We start from the raw sequence: 22,027 nt of genomic DNA, 5'->3' as shown, positions 1-22,027 counted from the left end.
GAGACTCTGCGCTGACAATGGGGAATCAAATATGAAAACCACATTTTCAACAAGACCTCCACCCATCTCAAGTGACGTCTGAATCTCGCTAAGAAATGTCCAGATAATATCCCAGGCCCAAATCCAAAGAAAAACAAACAAACACATAATTTGTATAAAAAGAAAATTAAGTTTATTTTTAGCATTATTAAGATTTTTAGATATTGTGACAATTCGTATAACTAAAAAGAAAAGGACAAACAAATATATATGTATATAATATCAAGTATAATATCAAATTTGAAATGGGTAAAACATTTATTTATTTTTTTGCACTGTGACATCTAATTCTCATAATATAAATGTAATATAACATAAAAAATGTAACATTACAATTGCTAAATTAAATTAAATTAAAATAGTAATAATGTGAAATATAGTCCTGGTCAGTATTATTGGCACCCTTGGTAAAAAGATGGCTGTAAAAAATGAATCTGCATTGTTTATCCTTTTGATCTTTCATTCAAAAAGTTTGTAACTTTCATTGAAGTAACAGAAACAAAAAATCACATTATGTAGCCTTATAAATGTTTTTCTCTAAAACGCGTTGGACATTATTGGCACCCATATAATTTAAATATCTCTGAAGTATATTCCCATTAATATTTACATTTTTTAGCACACCAGGGTGACTAGGAACATGTCCAGCTATGACTTCTTGTTTCACAGGAGTTTAAATATGAGGAAACACAAAGGCCAAATTCCCTTACGAATCTGCCCTGGAAGAGGTCGTGTGTCTTTATTGTCTTAATGCGCCGCGAAGGAGGAAAGTTTGAGTGGCCAAAAAGACTCTACACGGATTACAGATGGAGAATTGCAGAGATTAGTTGAGTCTTGGGGTCAGAAAGCCTAAACAAAATTATCAAACAGCACCTACATCACCACATGTTGTTTGGGAGGGTTTCAAGAAAAATCCTCCTCGCTCACAAAACAAACTGCAGCATATTCAGTTGTCAGACACGACTGGAACTTCAAAAGGGACTGGATTCTATGGTCAGATGAACACAAAAAAAATAGCTTTTTGGCAGCATATCCACCAGATGGCCACGGTTAAATATACCACTGGATCTTTAATGTTGTGGGCCTATTTTTCTGCTGGAGGTCCTGGACATCTTGTTCAAATACCAACAGATAAAAATTTTTAACCTGACGCCTTCTGCTAGAAATCTTATAATGGGCCGTGGTTGGATCTTCCATCAGGACAATGATCCAAAACAAACATCAAAATCAACACAAAAATGGGTCACTGAGCACAAAATTAAGCTTTTGCCATGGCCATCCCAGTCCCCTGACCTGAACCCTATAGAAACTGAGTGGGCTGAACTGAAGAGAAGAAGCACCAACATGGATCTGAAGGATCTGGAGAGATTCTGTATGCAACGTAATGAACTGACTCCATATGAGGAAATGTCATGAACTTGTAATTTCAATTTGAAAAGCATGATAACTTAGATAAAAAATTATCTGTGAATTTATATGGAAACAAGCTTTAGGAGCTTTCCATCTTTACTCTCCTCGTGTTACGTTGCATTCGGAGATCGACTACTTTTGACTGACAAAATTCCAGCCACCGGAAACACTAACTGATAAAGTGAGTCGTACAAAACCTTTCTTTTTAGTAAACTTTGTGTACACAAACAATGTAGTCAATGCTCAAGTTCATGTATAGAGCCCCTGGTGATAATTCGAGCACAGTTTTATGTTGTGTCGAGCCTCCTTAGTGTTTTAAAAAATAGCGATTTTGATGCTATCATAGAAGTGCCCCATGCACTCCCATTCAAAAGGCATTCTGACCTAAAACGAAAATACGGTCAATCTTAAAAGTGCCCGTTTCCATTCTAATTATGCTTTTACACGAAAGTTTGACTCAGGTAGATGAACAAAAAAAGCCTAGTTTCAATTTTGACGAGTTACTCTTTAAGCTTTTGCCATGACCATCCCAGTCCTCTGACCTGAACCCTATAGAAACTGAGTGGGCTGAACTGAAGAGACGAAGCGCCAACATGGATCTGAAGGATCTGGAGATTCTGTATGGAGGAATGGTCTCTGATCTCTTGTTAGGTGTTCTCCAAACTCATCAGGCATTATAGGAGAACAATCAGAGCTATTATCTTGGAAAAAGGAGGCTGCAAAAAGTATTCAATAAAAGGGTGCTAATAATTGTCCCATTTATTTCATAAAGAGATGTTTCCCCACATTTTCAATTAATTTACTTCAATGAAAGGTTAGAATTTTGTGCATTTTTCTGAATAAAAGATCAAAAGGATTACCAATGCAGATTTATTTTTACAGGCTTCTTTGTTCATATTTACTAAAGGCCCGTTCACACCAAGCACGATAACTATAAAGATAACGATAAAGATAACTATATATGCGTCCACACCAACGAACGATAACGGTCTTTTTATTCTAAGCACGCGCGCGCCCGCCCCATTTTAAATGCGCGAGACCTTTAAATTAGAATGGATTCTGATTGACTGTCAGTGTTTTATCGTTTGACAGCTGGAAAAAAATCGTTCTGAAAGTGATCCCAACGATATCGTTCCTCATATCTTTATCGTTATAGTTGTGGTGTGAACTCGGTTATTCTTTAATATGGAGAACGATTTTTAGAATTATATCTTTATCGTTATCTTTATAGTTATCGTGCTTGGTGTGAACGGGCCTTAAGGGTGCCAATAATTCTCACCATGGCTGTATATAAAATATAATTGTTTAATATATTGATTACATTTTTTGTAACTAATTCTCATTCCTATAAAGATAATATAAAAAAAAAATGGTCAAATTATATTAAATTATTATAACATTAAATATTGTAATATATTAATTAAAATAATTTATATTTTCATATGAAGTGCTACTAAATAGATTTTTATATAAAATTATATGAATATAAATGTAATATCAATGTTGAATTGGTTATAAATTAAAATTTTGAATAATATCTAAAATGCAAAACAAAACAAAAAATAATAATAAAGTGTAATACAATTGAAATCATCCAGACACCATGAGCTTTTGTGCAATAAATCATTATAAATTAAAGTCAGAAAACACTTAAACACTACCATGATGTATAATTAAACACGATACCATGAAGTTCTACAAGAATTCTATATCTTTCCTGGGTGGTGAATATATGACCTTGACATTTTTTGACAGTTTGTGTTTTACCTACAAATACCCACATACTTTTAATGCAGTGTTCCTTGAACATTTTGAAAAGCCTTAAAATGTAAATATGTTTGCCTGTGTGATTGAGCAGTGACATGTTGAAGTTAAAGTTTTTCTTTTTTTTATTCCTTCACACTCAAGACCATATGTTCATGTTGTGTGGAGACAGCAGTGTCTGTGATCTAGTGCTGTAGTTTTGGGACCGGTGAGCACGTGGTCTCATCTATCATGCATATGAAGGTAGGTATGCGTATATATCACAAAGAGTTCTGGTCTCTGAGCGCTCCGCTTCGAGACTAATCCTAAAGACGGATCCAAGAACAAGCCTCGCTCTTGGGACACAGAGAGTCCTATTAGTTGTGTTCAGTACGAGCATAAATCCCAACATTTGGGAACGATAGCAGAACCTAGAGGATCTTAAATAGTTTTTTAACAATCATATGCTGCCATGGCAGAATTAGCGTATTTATGAGACAAATGCATATGAACGTCACCACAATGCCATAATTACCAGTGGGAAAATCTGTAGCCGGTTGCAGCAAAACCCATCGGTTCAGAAAACCCTTAGTGATAATACCCTATAATTATAACTGAACTGTTTTCTTAACTTAAGGGGTTTGTTGCAACTGAACACTTTCTGACTTTTGGATTTGGGGGTGTGCATGTGAATAAAAGAATCATGGTGGAAGCCATTTTTAAATTGATCTTATATATTTATAAATATATATTTATATTTATATTGAATTTAATTAGTAGCAATAGATGCTATTTAAAAATAGCGATATATTCTATTTACACTAGACCTATGTAAAAATGTATTACCTATGTAGACCTATGTATTTTCTTTGCAATAGGCTGTGTAAATAGTAGTTAGGTGCTATTTATACTTATAAATAGAGGCAGATAGTATTTGCACCTCAGTGTTGTTGTATATTAAATGGTATGCAATAATAACATAGTGTAAATGATTATATTTATTAAAATTATTAAATGGATGCCGCCTTATTGCTTATTATAAGTAACTTCCATGTATGCAGAGCTTCATACATCTCTTTTTTTTGCATGCGAAACTTTGCTAAAATTAACGTGACCGCACCTTGCTTCCTGAGCACTTATGAAAGTACAACAGAGTCACAGAAGGTGAAACCTGGGAAAGAGGAAACCACAAGTTCACCAAAGCTTTCAAGCTTGGAAAACTGTTGAAATACTGTTTAAAATGCTGTGAAGTTACAGGTCACTGAGTTTCATTTAAAATATTCTGTCTATTTCAGTGCTGACGCACCTGATTCCACCCTAGTCACTGGGTACGTTATTAATCAAAGGCTTATTCAGCTGTGTTGTTGATGGAGAGAACACACATGAAATCCCCTTTCATGCAATAGATAAACATTAGTTGATGAATCATGTCGGGGTTTAGCGTACAGGAATTGATTTTGTTGAAATGTACCAAGACTTGGTCTAAAGCAGCTAGTGTGTGACTTCAGGTCCAGATCTGATGTTTACCTGGGAACACCAGGAGGGACTCGTTTGGGGTGGCTGCTAGTGTTTGTGGTGACTGTGCTGTTGGAGACAGGTGGGTCCGGACCTTCCAAGCGAACTGGTAGAGAAGGAGCAGCCGGAGCAGGATGCTTCTTAGGGATACTATAACCTGGAGGAGACCTGAGAGAGAGAGAGAGGCGTGAACGAAGGGCCCTATTTTAACGATCTAAGCACATGGTCTAAAGTGTACGCAAAATATTTTTTTTTTGTTATTTAAAGAGCTTGTTAGTAATATGCGCCTATAGGCGGGTCCACAACGCACGTACACTCTGCTTATTACACACACAGGGATGCGCAGCAGCACACAAACATGGCAAATCTATTTCAGTGCCTCAAAATAGCAACGCGCCAACAATGCGCCTTGCAGACCAGCACGCCCATGGGCGCAAATGCATTTGCTATTTAGTCAACGTGGCGCAGGACGTGAAAATGATAACTGCGTCGGACTGAAACGAGCAATAAACACTTGCGTCGCGCCTGGCGCTGCATTGCACCGGGTATATGATAGGGCCCGAATGATTAACAGTGTGGGTGGGGTATAACATTTCCATTACCTTTGCAGTCATATGTGTTTACTGGATAACAGTTTTAAAGAATCATTTTGATTCAGACAAATTCTCTAATAAATGGTTCAACAATTCATTTAAAAGAACCAATCCAACTCGTATACTGGACAACACTGTGGGTTTTACTCTACAGCATCCAACACAAGAAAAAATACATTTCCATGACTTTCCTGATAATTTTTTATTAATCTCAAATAGTTTTCTAGGCCTGGAAAACACAATTCCATGATATTTCCTGGAATCCTTGTGATTCACTCTGCGTTAGTGCCAACTGTCCACCATTAATTATGTGCTGGTTTAAACTCTAGGGGTCAAGTACAGAACAGCACCGCTGGATGATGAGGTGGACTGATGATGGAGACATCTTGAACAGGAAGTGGAGAGATGAAGTACCTTCGGTGTAGCGAGCCACTGTGAAGCCAGGAGTTATCCACGGGGGGTGGCAACGGGGTGGAGATGGTAGAGGTGGAGATGTCAGTGATGATGTTTAGAGCTTCCTTCAATGTGGCGTGGGTACGCAGCACCTCCTCTCTGCGCAGGGCCTGTTCAGGAGACTCATCCATCAGAGAGTACTGATCTCCTGAAGAATACAATTGAGCCAGCAACTCAGCGTGGATAAACTCCTCTACCTACGGATGAAGAATATAGAAATATATAAAAAGAAAAGCTGAATAGGCCGAGTTTAGACAAAATGTATAAAAAAATACATTGAGATGATGACATAGTTATATCCGTAGCCTAAAAAAGCTGTTTTATTCTGCATTAGGATGGTTCCCGCTTCATGTTGAGATTACATGACTAGCTGAACAGCCAACTACACAAAGGCTGTTCACACCAAGAACGATAATTATAACGAGAACTATACTGGCATCCAAGGGATGATAACATTGTGTTTATTATAAGCACGCGCTGCAGTTATGTTGTCTGACACTTTATATGTTCAAGATCTTTAAAGTCCGATGGTTCCTGATTGGCAGTAAATGTTTTTTGAATTCATCAACTGGAAAAAAAAAATTCCGAATGTGATTCCAACGATATTGTTCCCCTGTCAGTATTAGGGGTGTAACGATACCCTCATGTCACAATTTGATACATATCACGAAACTGAACTCACGATACGATATTATTGCGATACTCCAAGACATTTGGCAATAGGGGGATATGGTTTTTACTGGTAACATAAGACATTTGGCATTATCAGGACCCACAAATATTCCCCCATTGCATTATTATACATTATATTCAACATTATATATAGTAGTTTAATGTAGTACTGACACTGAAACACTGTAAACTTGAATTTTTTCTCACAGTAATTTTCATTTTGGGTGAACAATACACAATACATATTGTCACTATCCACGATACATATTGTTGCATTTATTGTGACACAATATATTGTTACACCCCAAGTCGTTATTGTTAAAGTAGTGGTGTGGAGTTTGTTATTCTCATAGAATTAGAACGCTTATTAAAACTTAAAACTTACAAACGTTTTAGTTATTGTCCTTGAATTAAACGTGCCCTTGAATATAAAGTCCACAGTGAAACAAAATAGTCTGAAATAGTTTTTTGAAACATAAATTAATTGGGCCAAAAAGATGGTACATTTATTTACACTGAAAACTGCCCACACATGGAATCAAAAGTTCATATTTCTAAATATCACAATATAAAAAAATAAAAATGTTCTGACCCAAAATACATTTTGAATACTATTGCTGTAACAATTCAAGTGCAAAAAAGTTTTGAAATATCTAACTATAAGGTTTAGAAGTATACAGGTCTATATTTAGACATTTAACACGTTTCTACTGGTCATAGTGTTTAGAAATAGAATATTTGTTATAGTATTTAAAAAAAAGAATGTAATAAATAAACTAAAAAAATAAACTAGAAATGCTATACATTACATAAACCGTAAAACAAGTTTCCCTGTGAGAAGACCTAATGTTACCAGTATGTTTTTTATCAAATATAAATTTACAAAAAAGTACATAATCTCTTCATCTTACTTAAAAAGTATTTGGGTAGACATTTTAAAACAAATGTATTTGATGTGATTTCATTGTTTTTCCTTCTGTATCGGATGTTATGTCAGTGTAAGATGCAAAGGGCACAGACATTGTTGATGACGAGGTGCATGATGGTCTTGGGCATTAGGTCTCGAATGCTTTTGTAGACGATGCTCATGTACGAGTCCACCAGGTTGCGGATGGTCTCGACCTGACGCTCTAGCTGAGGGTCCATGGAGAAGCTCTCCGCCTGGCCTGAACTCTCTCCATCCACCTGACCAATCAGAAAAAAGACAAATCTGGATGGGAAAGGTACAATCAGCATAGAGGGAAGAGAAAGATGTTTCAGAGGGCAATGAGTGCGCATACATGAAGAGAACTAGGCCGGGGAAAAAAGATACTGGGGGATAAAAAGACGAGAAGCAAGGAAATAATGAGTGTTACTTCAGTGACTGTCGGAGGGGGTGTGGTTGACTTCTGTCAAAGCAAATTATGGGGAACCCTGACAGAACTGTGACATCACTCAACATGTAGCTCCAAAGCATACATAAAGACAGAAAGAGGGGGATGGAGGGGAGCGTGAAGAAAAAAAGCAAGGGAGCTGATTAGAAACAGAGCTCAGAGCCCCCTCCCTCGCTGATCCTCCATGGTGTGACACAAGAGCTGAGGAATGCAGCAGAGCTTCTGACCCCAGAGCACAGCCACCATGAAGCCTGCAGCCGTAGAGTAACACACACACACAGAGAGAGAAACGCTACAGAAGTGCGAGCTATCCGAACTACAGTCCACTACGTTATTAGAAGGCCTCGATGGAATCTACTTTTTATGTGCTGATTTTAGAGCAAAATTTGTAGAATTCTGAGCAATAAAATGTGAAATGTGTAAAACGAGAGGCGCTCCAGTTCTGCAGAAATATATGGAGGTTTCTGCAACACTCTATGTGCATAGATGCCGTATGGGCCTGGCTATTATGTGGATGTATAATCTCTGTACAATTCTTGAAACACTGCAGTTTGTAAAGAATGGGAAATTAGGACATTAAAAATAAAGGTTCTTCATTGTTTCTTTGAATTTTTTTCTGGGATAGTTCACCCAAAAATGAAAATTCTGTCATCATCATTCAACCTAATGTTGTTCCAAACCCATACTTTCAGGTTCATCTTCGAAACCCAAATTAGGATATATTTGAATAAGATTTTGAATTAATTTGGAAAATGTACTGCACCAAAACACTGACAAAAGCTCATAAAGACATTGTTAAAATAAACCATACGAAACGAGCAGTTTAATCCAGACACAATCGCTTTATATGATGAACAGATTTAACTTAGGCTTTTATTCACATATAAACATTGATCGACGCCCATACATAGAGCACATCCTTGTTGGACGTGCAAGAACTAGTGAGGTTTGTTCATCAAGCAAGTACAGTTGAGCTTCTGTTTACCATATTTGATGTCCCATGTCTTCAGAAGACTTGGATTAAACCACTCAATTCATATGGATTTCTCATACAATGTCTTCAGAACTTTATGAAGCATCAACATTTTGGTGGAATTGACTTTCAGGAAAGATAGAAATCTCTCAGGTTTCGTTAAAATTATCTTCATTTATGTTTTGAAGATGAATAAAAGACTTATTGGTTTGGAGCGACATGAGGGTGAGTACGTGAAGACAAGACACAATTTTCATTTCTGGGTGAACTATCCCTTTAAGGTTCATTAAAGGATTCTTGAGTTAATCATTTGGCACTTTGGAGATTGCCAAATGCTGATGCTATTTCATAGGTTCCTCAGTATTGGTTTCTGGATTCAATAGTTTACTCAAATTAATATTCTGTCATCATTTACTTTCTTCTATGGAACACAAAAAGAGAAGTTAGGCATAATGTTCACACTACTTTTTTCCATACAATAAAAGTGAATGTGGACTAATGCAAAAAGAACAACAAAATCGACATAAAAGTTCTACATATGACTGTAATCCAAGTCTTTTGAAGCCATATAATCTTTTTTGGGGGGTTCTCATTGTCTCCTAACAAATCGCTTGAATATGAAGTTTAAATATGTATACATGCCAATTATGCAAAGGCAAATAAAAAAGAGCTGCATCTGAAATCAAATACTATCTGATACTACATTTGATGAGGAACAAACTTCATGAGGATCAAAGTTGCGATGAAAAATATATTTTCTTACATATAGTGACGTACATCACACTGAACCAGACTATTGAAAAAGAAAAAACTTCTATCCATTGTTTAAAGGCAGATCTCGGCTGAATGTGAGCTTGAAGTCGACTGTAAGAAAGAGATGAGATTTCATCATATTTCAGATTTCATTTCATGCACATATGAATCACTCACAATAAGATCCATAACATGCATTTAGAAAATCAATAGGGTGAATTTTCAAGCTAACCTTAAAAATGTTGTTCTATACATATTATGAATGTGTGTAGCATGAATGAAATTTCATGTTGTCAACAGCGCCAGTTGTGTCACTTCACTGCCATTCACAACTCCTACCGTAGCCTCATGGGACAGTAAATTGTCCATTGGATGCACACTTTTCAGTGGAAGTAGTAGGTCATTCAGGTACTTTTCACCTACTGTTTTATGAATACTACAAATTCAGACATACTACTCATTTCATATAGTTTTTTTGTAGGGAAGTAGGCATATTCAGAGGCAGGGATGGAATATGACACATAAGTTTCATAAACTACTTCTATGGTGCATTTTTGGTCTGGTCTGCTTTAATTGTATGGAAAAGAGCAGCATGAACTTTCTTAAGAACTTCTCCTTTTGTGTTCCAAGAAAGAAAAAGCCATGGGGTGACATATATATATTTTTCACTATTCCTTTAAAGCACTAACACATGGTGTTGGTTTTAAGAACTAGGGAATAAAAAGTTTTGAGTGGAGCTTATAAATTTCCACATGGCATCTGGCTATAAAGCCCTTTTTGGTTTAAATTGAAACCTTTATTTTGAAGTATTAGGCCACAGGTTTTAGCGTACAGGTACAAAATCCAATGGGTTCCCGTGCTTACAGTGGTTTTCTCTGGGTAAACCCCAGCTCGCAGCAGAGAGGCCTTCCAGCTGTCCACATCGTCCTGAGTGTCACAGGCCAGCTCCAGATGCCTGTAGTCCTTATACACGTTCCTACAGGGAAAGTAATCTGTTAGCTGGTTCCCATGGCAGCACGTACACTCCCGCACAAACAAACGCAGCAAAACCCTCTCTCGCTCACACATATCATCTGTCCAAAACCACAAACCCCAGACCACCCCTTCTACCCTGTTTAAGATGAAAATTCACTCTTTCCAATCTGATTCTAATAAAAAAAATTCCCAAGGTTTTGTCCTATCTCAACTTTTTATCCGTCATTCCCATTCCCACTTTTTACTTTTGTCTCGTATCTTTCTACCCAGTTTCTCTCTCCCTCTTTTTTCCCCTTGCTCCGAGAAAGGCAGGAATCTGGAGCCCATCTCTCTCCATCTGTTCCACATTCCCCCTAATTATACTGTTGTTCCTCTCCTCCTTTTGTTTCCCTCTTATTTCTCTCTTTTTGTGGCTATTGTTTCTCATTGTTGTGCCTGTGGGGTAAGAGGCTTAAAGTATAACGTACCAGCGTGTATTTGATTTAGTCTGCGGCTGATAAGAAAACGGCTACAAGAACATGGCCTAAGACCGGGTCAATTCGGACATGCATACACTAAAACAAACCCACACACCAAAGCAACCACATTCTCACATGCTTCGATCTCATAAAACTCAGCTACAAAACACTGTTTTTGCAAGCTCAGATATGACTCAGTGCTACTAATTGCTATAACTGATAAATTATTTTTTATAACCGTTTAGTCCAAACGTTTACACACTGTATATGACTGCCTAAGCGATACACTGATCCAAGCATCCAAACATCATTTGCTTTGCAGACCCTCCTAATAAGGTGTAATGTGTGGAATACAGTTTTGCGGTTAAACGATTCATAATTCATTGGTAGTTCATGATATTTATGGCAGGATAACTGCGGCGGTTGTGAATGTACTGAACTTTATTTGCCATTCCAAAACCACAAAGTACGGCTCTGACTTTTAAAAGGATTTAGACCTAAAATTGAGTATGCACAACATCAACAAAACAATCTGTGTGCATCCAAAAATAATATTTGGCTACGTTTACGGGGCTTATTATGTTTTAACTGAAGCTTAGATCATATCCCAAATTCTTGTGTTATTTCAGTATTATTTATATACTATTATAGTATTTTTTTATATATATTTTGAATTAGCTTTTTTTTCTTTCTTTTTTTAGTTTGAGTTTTGGTTATGTGCTTTTGTCATTTTTGACTTATTATTTTTTTATGGAATATTTCAGCATTAATTATAAATGAATTATAAGTGCAAATCATTCTTTTATTTTTTATTCATGTGACCTTGTAAAAAAAAAATTTAAAATATCTGAAACGGTTCCAATACTCCTTTTCTGCAGTATCGATACACCGATACCAGCTGCGAGTTCTCACTCTTCTTCTCTCCGACGGTGAATTGACGGTTTGACACGCACCTGCCTCCGTTCACTCACTCGTCTCATTCACTCCGGTTGAATAGTGTTGGTGTTACATGTCCTGAATTTCGGCGCGGGGTTGCAGTATTGCATGCTGCAGGTTTCGTGCTCACGCCAAAGGTGCGTGCACAATAGATCTTTATAAGTGGCGCTTATAAGTATAAAGTAATTTGTGAAAATGAAGTGATCTAAGAGCCTTTATACAGTGTGTGCCATTGTAAAAACTGTTTATTCCTCACAGCCTCATTTCCATTTGTGTTAAATTCAATATGGTGTCTAACCTGACTAAGTTCTACAGCAAACGACAATGATCCAACAATTCCAAAAGGAAAAATTATATATATATATATATATATATATGTGTTTATGTGTGTCACAACAGGGAAGAAAAGACTATCGCAACTTCTGTGCCAACTTAATTTTTTAAATGTTTTTTATCTAATATTATATTGATTTTAATAATTATTTGATTCATTATTAGCTTTATTTTAATTAACGACTTTTAATAGTCTCGTTTTAGTTTTAGTTAACTATAATAACACTGGAAACTTGTTAACTCTTTCACCTCCAGCGATTTAAAAAAAAAAAGTTGCCAGCCACCGCCAGCATTTTTTATCATTTTCACATTTTCATGGGCCCCAGAATATTTTGTTGTATGAATATCTGAACATGCAATATATCAAAAGAAAGAACAGAGCCTCAGCTTAAAAAAAAAAAAAAAATTCTAGCTGAATACATTTTTTTAATCAACACTTGGCAAGTTTAATAAAAAAAGCAACATTTTGAGTAAAAAGCTGAAAAAATCATGTCTTTGTCAAAGACGACATCCGGATCGGATTCAGAACAATGATCAAAAAATAGTTGGAGTAGATCGAGTCCATCAACACCCCCAAAGTTTCACAGTCTTATAGCTCATCCTGGGTCAAAATTTAATTCTGTAACATTAGGCAGTTTTGATTTATATGCTGTTTAATGTTGATGATCGCATTATTTTACATATGCATCTGCTTACATATGCTATCGCTTGTTTCTGTTTCTTTTTTGCCTGTGTTTTGATCAGAAGATTCAGTACTCTTTCAGAAGATGTGTAATAGCGCCCCCTACCATATAACAGTGAAAACACAGAGAGCTGGACATTTCCGTCAATGGCAGGTAAGCGTTGTCTCATAAATAGCAGGGAAAGAGGCAGGGAAAGAGTTAAACATGTTATGTTTCCATCCATCAGTTTGTAAAAACAAAACTAAAATCGCATTTACTGTAATGCACTAACAATGGAAGTCTATGAGGAGAGGTTTCCTTTGTAAATGCATTACAAAAAAAACTACTTTTGTTTGTTTTAACAAACTGATGAGCGGGTTGTAATTATTGTCTGTGGTAATCGTTTCAGATGTCATAGCATATGTTAAACCCAAAGCATTCCTTTAATCACAGTCTTGAGTGAGTCCAGAACCGCACATAACTACTCGCCGTCACATATGAACCCGGATGCAATGCACACTGATGCAAAAAATGTGGAAGAAAGTGGACGAAAAAGCTCTCTGCTTTTCTCATGAGCACTTCTCGCGTCCCATGCCAGACTGGTGTCACTGCTGAAACAAAAACGACATCTACCGCCTGACATCACTGGTCGCTCTGACACTAGGGAGTTGGTGGGTGTAAAAGGCACAGTATGAATCACTAGGTCATTAGAACACGTGTGTGTGTGTGTGTGTGTGTGTGTGTGTGTGTAGCAAGAGAGAAGAAAAGGGGATTTTTCTGAGTGCTGGGTGGTATGTTTCTGCTGGTGAGCGGGAATGAGTGTGGAGTTTATGAGAGCTTGAATATCTTTATACAGAGTGCTTGAAGTGATGGATGTGTGTGTGTGTGTGTGTGTGTGTGTGTGTGTGTGTGTGTGTGTGTGTGTGTGTGTGTGTGTGTGTGTGTGTGTGTGTGTGTGTGAGAGAGCATCTGATTGATTGTGGTGCAGCCCTGGGTGTGTTTACAATAGTCTGCCATGCCTCTCTCAGTGTCAAAGCTGTGTGTGTGGGTGTGGGTGTGTGTGTGTGTGTGCGTGCACGCTCACCGCAGCATACCAACATCTCTCCAATTAAGCAGCTAATCAATCCCAGACACACCCGCACTCGAAACTAAAGAGGCTGCGCTCGTAGAGACAGAATGTTAGAGACTGAGAGGATAGAGAGAGACATTGAAGTAGAGACTGGCCAGGAATGTGTCAAAGCGTGTCCTAATGCGCCCCCTGTTCCCGTCGTGCTCTTTGTGAAGTATTACTGTGAAGTTAGAGTGTGTTTATGTTAGAAAATATAAAGGTGTGCATGTAAAATTGAGTTATAAGCCCCTGTAGAAGGGCATGCGTGTTTAAGTGTGTGTGTGTGCCGTGACCACCAGATGTGAATCCACTGCACTCTCCTTGAGACAATTTTCATTGCAAGGCAAAATCAACAGTCTTGGATCGGTTAGTGTGACATGCTCACTGGCGGCTAATTAATTGCCTTTGCAGTGAATCTTAGGCTTTTGACATTGTCAAACACAATTACCATAAATAATAAAATTATCTTGATTACCGATAAAAAGATTGGGGTCGGTAAGAAATATTACTTTTATTCATTGAGGATGCATTCAATTGATTAATGTTACAAAAGGTTTCTATTTCCAATAAATGCTTTTTTTTTATTTTATATTTTTTTTACCTTCTATTAAAAAAGATTAAGCAGCACAAAGTTCTGTTTTCAACATTGATAATAATCTGAAATGTTTCTTGAGCAGCAAATCATCATATTAGAATGATTTCTGAAGGATCATGTGACACTGAAGACTTGAGTAATGATGCAGAAACTTCAGCTTTGACATCACATTAATAAATTCCATTTCAAAATATGTTAATATATTAAAATAGAAATCGGTTACTTTAAATTGTAATAATATCTCACAATATTACTGTTTGAACTGTTTTTTGATCAAATAAATGCAGCCTTGGTGAGCCAAGACACTTCTTTCAAAAACATAACAAAAATCTTACCAACCTCAAACTTGTAGTTGTCACTGAAAATTAAGTTTGGCATTGTAACATAGAAAAAAATTACACATTTGACTATTATGATACAGTTGTCTGGAGCAGGATTTTGGACCAATGAGATTTCACCATAGGCGGGGCTACCCAGTGCGACACCACAGAAAAAGAAACCAACTGACTGACAAAATATCCTGTCGCTCTTCGCAGCTGAATAGGACAGCAACACTTAAAAAGCGACTTCTTATTATATTTATCATGCCTGGTAATGACACGGGGTAACAGACTCTGAGAAAGCCTCTATTAGAAAGCAGCCAGGAGCTCAGAGTACAAATTGCATCAGAGAAAAAAAAAAAACAGAAGGAAAAAAAGCCTGGTTGTGGCACAGAGAAACATATTAAAAGAGGAGAAGAGAGCTCTAAATAACGGATTAATATTCCAGACATTGTAGAATGGAATGTGTGTGTGTGTCACGTGTATGTGTGTGTGCGAGAGAGAGAGAGACAGAAAGAGAGAAAATATTAAAGTCTTCTCTAAAATACCTCTAATAGAATAACTCAACAACAATAATTAATTTCTACATTTCCTGAAAATGTGAGTGGTGCTCGCCCATGCAAAAAAAAATTGCCAGGATGGTGTCCCTCCCTGTTTGTAAGTCTATGGGATTTTTTCACCCATTTCATTGTCCACCAGACAATTCATTTTAATGGCTGGGATCTCAAAACACACAGAGACAAACACTCACACTGGTCACAGTTAACTCTCTTTTAGCTGTGTGGGGTTTGTCTATAACAGGCATCCTCAAATAGCGGACCGCGGTCCGGTTCCAGACCCCGGCTTGGTTTCAACCGAACCGCAAGACATAATGAGAACGGTAGCAACGTTTTACCGTTTCTAGTTAAATTGAGCAATGCGTCAAAACAATGGAGTGGTTCACACCACAAGAGTTCAGGGTTGTTTATTTTAATGATCTTTCGGCGCTACATCCTCTAATATTTTTATCTAGAGCCAAACATGCTTCATTCAAGCTTTTCGGTCACATGGCCTTCTGCTTTACATATGTAGGCTATCTAAATGTAAAAATAATAATATCTTGATAAAACCTGATCGTACCTTTTAATAGTCATCTGATTGGGCTCAACTGATGATACAGTTGTGTTCAGAATGAATGGCACCCCAGTTAAATATGATCAAAGATGGCTGTAAAATAAATCTGCATTGTTTATCCTTTTGATCTTTCATTCAAAAAAATTGCAAAAATCTAACCTTTCATTGAAGTAAAACTGATAAGATAACTGGTATTTGATAGAATCCATGATACCATCTGAATAAGATGTCCAGGACCTGTGGCCATCTGGTGGATATGCTGCCAAAAAGCTCTTTTTATAGTTTCATCTGACCATAGAACCCAGTCCCTTTTGAAGTTCCAGTCGTGTCTGACAACTGAATATGCTGCAGTTTGTTTTCAGATGAGCAGAGAGGATTTTTCTTGAAACCCTCCCAAACAACATGTGGTGATTTAGGGGATGTTTGATATATATTTTTTAGGCTTTCTGACCCCAAGACTCAACTAATCTCTGCAATTCTCCATCTGTGATCATTGGAGAGTCTTTGGCCACTCAAACTTTCCTCCTCGCTGCGCATTAAGACAATATAGACACACGCCCTCTTCCTGGCAGATTCATGACATCTTTAGTTGATTGGAACTTCTTAATTATTGCCCTGATGGTCAAAATGGGGATTTTCAATTCTATAGCTATTTTCTTACAGCCACTTTCTATTTTGTAAAGCTCAATCTTTTGCTGCACATTAGAACTATATTCTTTGGTTTTACTCATTGTGATGGATGATTAAGGGAATTTGGCCTTTGTGTTTCCTCATATTTATACTCCTGTGAAACAAGAAGTCATAGCTAGACAATTTCATGCTCCTAGTCACCCTGATGTGCTAAAAAACGTAAATATTAATGGGAATATACTTTTATATATACTATATAGTATATTTTTCTAGAGGTGCCAATAATTGTGTCCAACGTGTTTTAGAGAAAAACGTTTATTGCATAATGTGATTTTCCCCACATTATCAATTATTTTACTTCAATGAAAGATTTTTGCTAAATCTTTGAATGAAAGATCAAAAGGATAAACAATGCAGATTTATTTTTACAGTCATCTTTGATCATATTTAACAGGGGTGCCAATAACCACAACTGTATATTTAAATTTAAAGTTTGATCATCTTTTTAAAGATGAAAATGTATGTTCTCTGAAAAAACATGTAAAAAAAATTGTTGTAACTGACCTCTGCTCCGTGTTAAAGATGGCAAAGACATGTTTGCTGGACATAAAGCCCTTTTCTATGTCCCGCACCTTCAGGTTGTCCAGAGGAAGCATATATTTCTTCTCTTTTTCCTAGAAAATGAGACAGACAATGGACATCTTAAGACTTAGTGAGCTGCCTACCTAGACAGCATTTCTGGGAACCTTTTTTAACATTCACACATGGCAAATTTTTGAGAAGCAAATCTTAATAAGCAACTTTATGAGTAAAAAGAGAAAAATCTTAAGTCTGTACTGGTTGCTCTTTTCCATTTAATTACAATGATTTGTGACTGGAGATTTCCAGCTTCAAAATATTATTGTCACAAATTTCAAGTCATCGTTTACTGATAATCTTCCCCTCTAGTGAGCTATTCACCACTGAATCATTGAGGCAGTGAGTAGAACTTGAGAACTGGATCAGTCCAATTCATGAACAAATCATTCAGATCACTTCTGTGAGCAAGATCAACCAATTAATTAAATACCTCTGTTTCAAAAGAACTATTTTTTTTCTGGAATCAGACATCTCTTGTAAACTCAAGACTTTTATTGCTCTCAAGTTTTTATAGCTTCAGAAGACTTGGAATTTAGCGGGCATTGTATGAACCGCTTTAATGAAACTTTTATGGTGTTTTGTATCCTTTAGGGAGCTTGAAGGCTTCTGTCCCTATTCATTGCAAATGCATGGAAAAGAGTGATCGGGACATTCTTCCTTTCTGTTCCAGAAAGAAAATACAGGTTTGGAACAACATCAGGGTGAGCAAATAATGACAGAATATTCATTTTTGGCTGAACAATCTCTTTAACTGAATCTCTAAAATGGTGTGAACTAGGGAAAATTACTACAAGGAAGAAAGCCAGGAGCAAAGAAACAAAGAAATAATCTACTGTAGATCCATGTGATCATCCTCAGGATGGATTCAGACCCAGGACTTAAAAAAATGCACATGAGAGATGCCACTAGTTTTCACTTTTTGAGTAAAGATTTGAGAAAGAAAGAAGGAAAAAGAATGAAAGAGGAATTGAGAGATAGAGTGTGAGGGCCCACATGTGGAAGTCATTATTTGGACCAAGGCTCTAAAACACAACATTTCGTCTGAAAAAAAAAAAACTAAAGAAAAGAAAAAGAGCTCCCCCTCTCCCCCTCCCTCTGTCTGTACAGGAGGGGCTGGGGTCTCAGGAAACGGCTTGGATTACATTGCAAATAACGGAACGGAGATGTGGGAAAGAAAGAGAGGAACAAGGGATGAAAGTGTGAGGGGAAACACTCTAAAAAGAGTAAAAATTAAAAACAGAAGGGGAAGAGAGAAGCCATATGAAGCCACTATCAGTGATTGAGTCTGACGGAGTGACTGTGGAGGAATTTTTTGGGGAAATGCAAGTATTTTCTGCAAATCAGCTAGACCATCTAAAAATCTAAGATCTACCAGTTCACCTAAAAAAAATCTGCCATCTATTCACCTTCATGTGATTCCAATGCCAAGAGCTATGTTTCCATCCAAAGTTGTAAATTTAACTTGTGCTTTTAACTAAATTGGAATATTGCACAAAACATTTGCGAAACATTTCCATCCAGCGAGTTGAGGGGAACAAAATAACAACAAAATCTTCCTGATAAAAAACTTTAGGTTGCTGCAGTAGGAGAAGCCACTGTAGGTCTTTTTTTCTTATTTAATAAATTACTTGCGTTGCAGAGGACGCAGATGAAACGCAATAAACACAGTCATGTCATCTTGCTTTTGGAGGCATTTTTTTATGCATGTCAAGGAATTTATTTGGTAAATGTGTTTCCATCGTACTTTATGCGCATGTTTTCTTATCTTATACAAATCTATCTGCTTCAATTGAGCGCATCAGTTTTTTATGCGCATTTTTAGAATTAAGCACATCTTGGCGTTTCCATCCAGCGTCTTTTTATGCAATATCCCAAAATGCGCATAAAAATAGGTGGATGGAAAATAGCTATTGTTGAAGAATCATTACACAGCTCTTACCATTCAACAACAGTTCATAGTGAGCAAGAGCTGACAAGTACCAAAAAGGACAAAAAAGCATCATAAAAGTTTCATAAAAGTGGACCATACTTTTTGTGTGCTACATTTGAAGTGTTCTGAAGCCATACGATAGCTTTGTTTAAACAGACTGAAATTTAAGTCATTCACAACCATTTGGGGGCCGTTTTAAAAAAAAACAAAATAATACTTTTATTCAGCAATGATACATTAAACTTATCAAAAGTGACAGTAAAGACATTTATAATATTATATATTATTATTATCACGGTTTACACAAAAATATTAAGCAGCACAACTGTTTTCAACATTGATAATAATCAGAAATGTTGCTTGAGCAGCAAATCAGCATATTAGAGTGATTTCTGAAGGATCGTGTGACACTGAAGACTGGAGTAATGAGGCTAAAAATTCAGCTTTGCCATCACATGAATAAATGATATGTTAAAACATATTAAATTAGAATTGTAATAAAATAAAATTGTAATAATATTTCACAACATTCCTTTTTGGTACTTGACAGCCCCTGGTAACTACAAACTCTCATTGTTGGACAAGAGTTAGTGCAACAATTATATATATAAAAAAACAGCATACGGTTTGTAACAACATGTGGATGAGCAAACAATGACAGAATTTTTACTTTTGAGGGAACTATTCCTTTAAACTATCTCTCCTTGTCCTCCTTGACTCTTTGCACCCCTCCTTTTCTGCTCCCCTTGAAAACTTTCTCTCTTTTTTCATTCCAGAGGGGCCCACTTCCTGCCTGAGTTTTTAGAGGTTAAAAAAAAAGTTAGAAATGACAGGCTGGCGTTAGGAATACAACATCTGGTACCGCTTTAGTGAGAGAGTGAGAGAGAGAGAGAGAGGGTGAGTGAGAGAGAGAGGGTGAGTGAGAGAGAGAGAGAGAGAGATGGGGCAGGGAAGTCCAGAGGATGGCTGGGAGTACCGAGAGAGGACGGAGGGAGAAAGACAGGAGTGGATAGGAGCGAGCCGGACCAAAAGATTGAAAGAAAGAGAGGAATTGAGAAACAACGGAACACTCCAAAAGTTTATTCCTCAAGGGTCCCATCAACCCTTATATGGCCAGTGGGGTCCCTCCCTCTCCTCTCTCTCTCTCTCTCTCTCTCTCTCTCCCTCTCTCTCTCCTTCCTTCTCTGACTCCTCATTCCCTCTTTTTTGCTATGCCTTCCATGAATGTCCTGCCAGATAGCCGGCTGCGGGAGCGAATGTGCCACGTCAAAGGCTGGATACTGCAAACCAACGCAGGACGGGGCCGGGGACGAGACGGAACTGAAAAAGTCGAGAACGGGTAAACGGACGTCTGGAGCTTCTCTCTCCGTCCTCTACATTTGCGTCATCCTGACTGAGAATAAGATAGAAGCAATGGAGACTATTTCTGTCGTGTTTATTTTGCATCTTCTACCGCCTCCTGTGAAGGTCGGGGCCAGCAGGGTTGGACTGAGTGATTGAAGTAGATAAAGAATAAGAGGTGAAAAGGGAGAGAGAGAAAAAGAGAGTGAGAGAGAGAGGGCTGGAACTATCTCCTGCTCCGTCATCCCAGTGTTCAGACTACCTGTTCAGGATCATACTGGTGTACAGTAGTCTGCACATTGGTTAGACTGTGCATGGACTCACGTCGTTGGGGAACCGACGCAAACTCTCAAACGCAAGCAAAAACACACAAAAACTCAACAACTGCAGGTGAAAAGTCAGACTCTACTCTGTTTGGTTTGTTATCTACACCAGTGTTGGTTATACTGCATGTCTCTGTGGACTTGTTGGCGTTAACGACACGTACAAGAAATTTCTCAATGATTGAGAGCTTGAATTTAGGTGATTGCCCACCATAACCCATTATGTGTCGATAAACCTGGCATGCGAATAATATTACCGTTCTAGTAGTCCTTCCTGCCGTTTATGTGTAAACACGTACTGTATGTACTCAGGCCGAACTGTGCATGCGTAAGGCTTATATAAAAGCTTGGGGTGTCCAGCTAGTTTTCCGTCTTGAGATGTTCAGAAGGCCAGATTTGTCCAGATCTCAGCATAATTGACGCATGTATGCATGCTAACTTAAGACTCTGAGAAAAGGTGAAAAGGCAGTGATTATGCCGAATGCGAACAGAAGTGGAGGGGTGCACAAGTCATCTGTTTTCCCTCATGCAGCTCGGCTCAAAAATAGGGAGAGGGAAGACTGTAGGAATGCGTGTCTGTTTAGTGTTGGGCGCTGATTAATCCAAACCAGCAGTCTCGGGCCATAAACGCCATCAGAACTGGGACAGATTTAGAGAAACGAAGGGAACAACTGATAACAGTTTGTATTGGAGAACAATTTTTAAGGGTAAAGAAGTGATCCGTTTAAATGCAAGAATGTGTGTATGTGCACAGAATGTGTGAGAATTGCAATGTGATCTGCTGCAAGGGGTGAGGGGCTGTATCTTTTCCTCTCTCTTCTCTCTTCTCTCTCTCTTTCGGCAGGCTCTAGGAGGCTGGATGGTGTTTGGACAAAGTCTTACAATTTTCCACCCAGGAATGTGTATGGCCCCAATGAGACTGCCAACCACAGAGACAGAATGAAATGAAGAGAAAGTGAAGAAGAAAGACAGGGAAAGAGATGGAGAGATTGAAAACAGTGTGATACGAAGTCAAATATTCCCATTTTAATTTTAATTTCAAATTTCAAATTCTGGAACGGAATATACTCCAGGCAAACTTTAGAGGGATCATGAACACACTCGTATTGAAAAGAAATTACGGCAATAATGGATTCAGCA

The 22,027-nt window shown here is 37.6% G+C and overlaps 1 protein-coding gene across 6 annotated transcripts in view; it reads right to left on the bottom strand.

The window, feature by feature from the left end:
* Positions 1-22,027, bottom strand: part of dnm3a (dynamin 3a) — a 50,075-nt gene that overhangs the window by 2,905 nt on the left and 25,143 nt on the right. For 5 of the 6 annotated variants that reach the window (XR_014629971.1, XR_014629972.1, XM_084432487.1 and 2 more), the window contains 5 exons: positions 17,219-17,328; positions 10,389-10,500; positions 7,446-7,610; positions 5,715-5,950; positions 4,720-4,875 (listed from right to left, as the gene is read on the bottom strand). Coding sequence is in view for 4 of the 6 variants with exons in the window: in XM_084432487.1 (XP_084288613.1) it covers positions 4,720-4,875; positions 5,715-5,950; positions 7,446-7,610; positions 10,389-10,500; positions 17,219-17,328 (779 nt within the window). In the remaining 2 variants the exon portion in view is untranslated. Of the gene's footprint in view, positions 1-4,719; positions 4,876-5,714; positions 5,951-7,290; positions 7,611-10,388; positions 10,501-17,218; positions 17,329-22,027 lie in introns of those variants that run through there. The other variant, XM_084432489.1, reaches the window with a different exon arrangement.

The sequence above is a fragment of the Rutilus rutilus genome, assembly GCF_951802725.1.
Source record: "Rutilus rutilus genome assembly, chromosome: 15".
In the NCBI taxonomy this organism is placed as follows: Eukaryota; Metazoa; Chordata; class Actinopteri; order Cypriniformes; family Leuciscidae; genus Rutilus; species Rutilus rutilus.
This window is presented reverse-complemented; position numbering and strand designations above follow the sequence as displayed.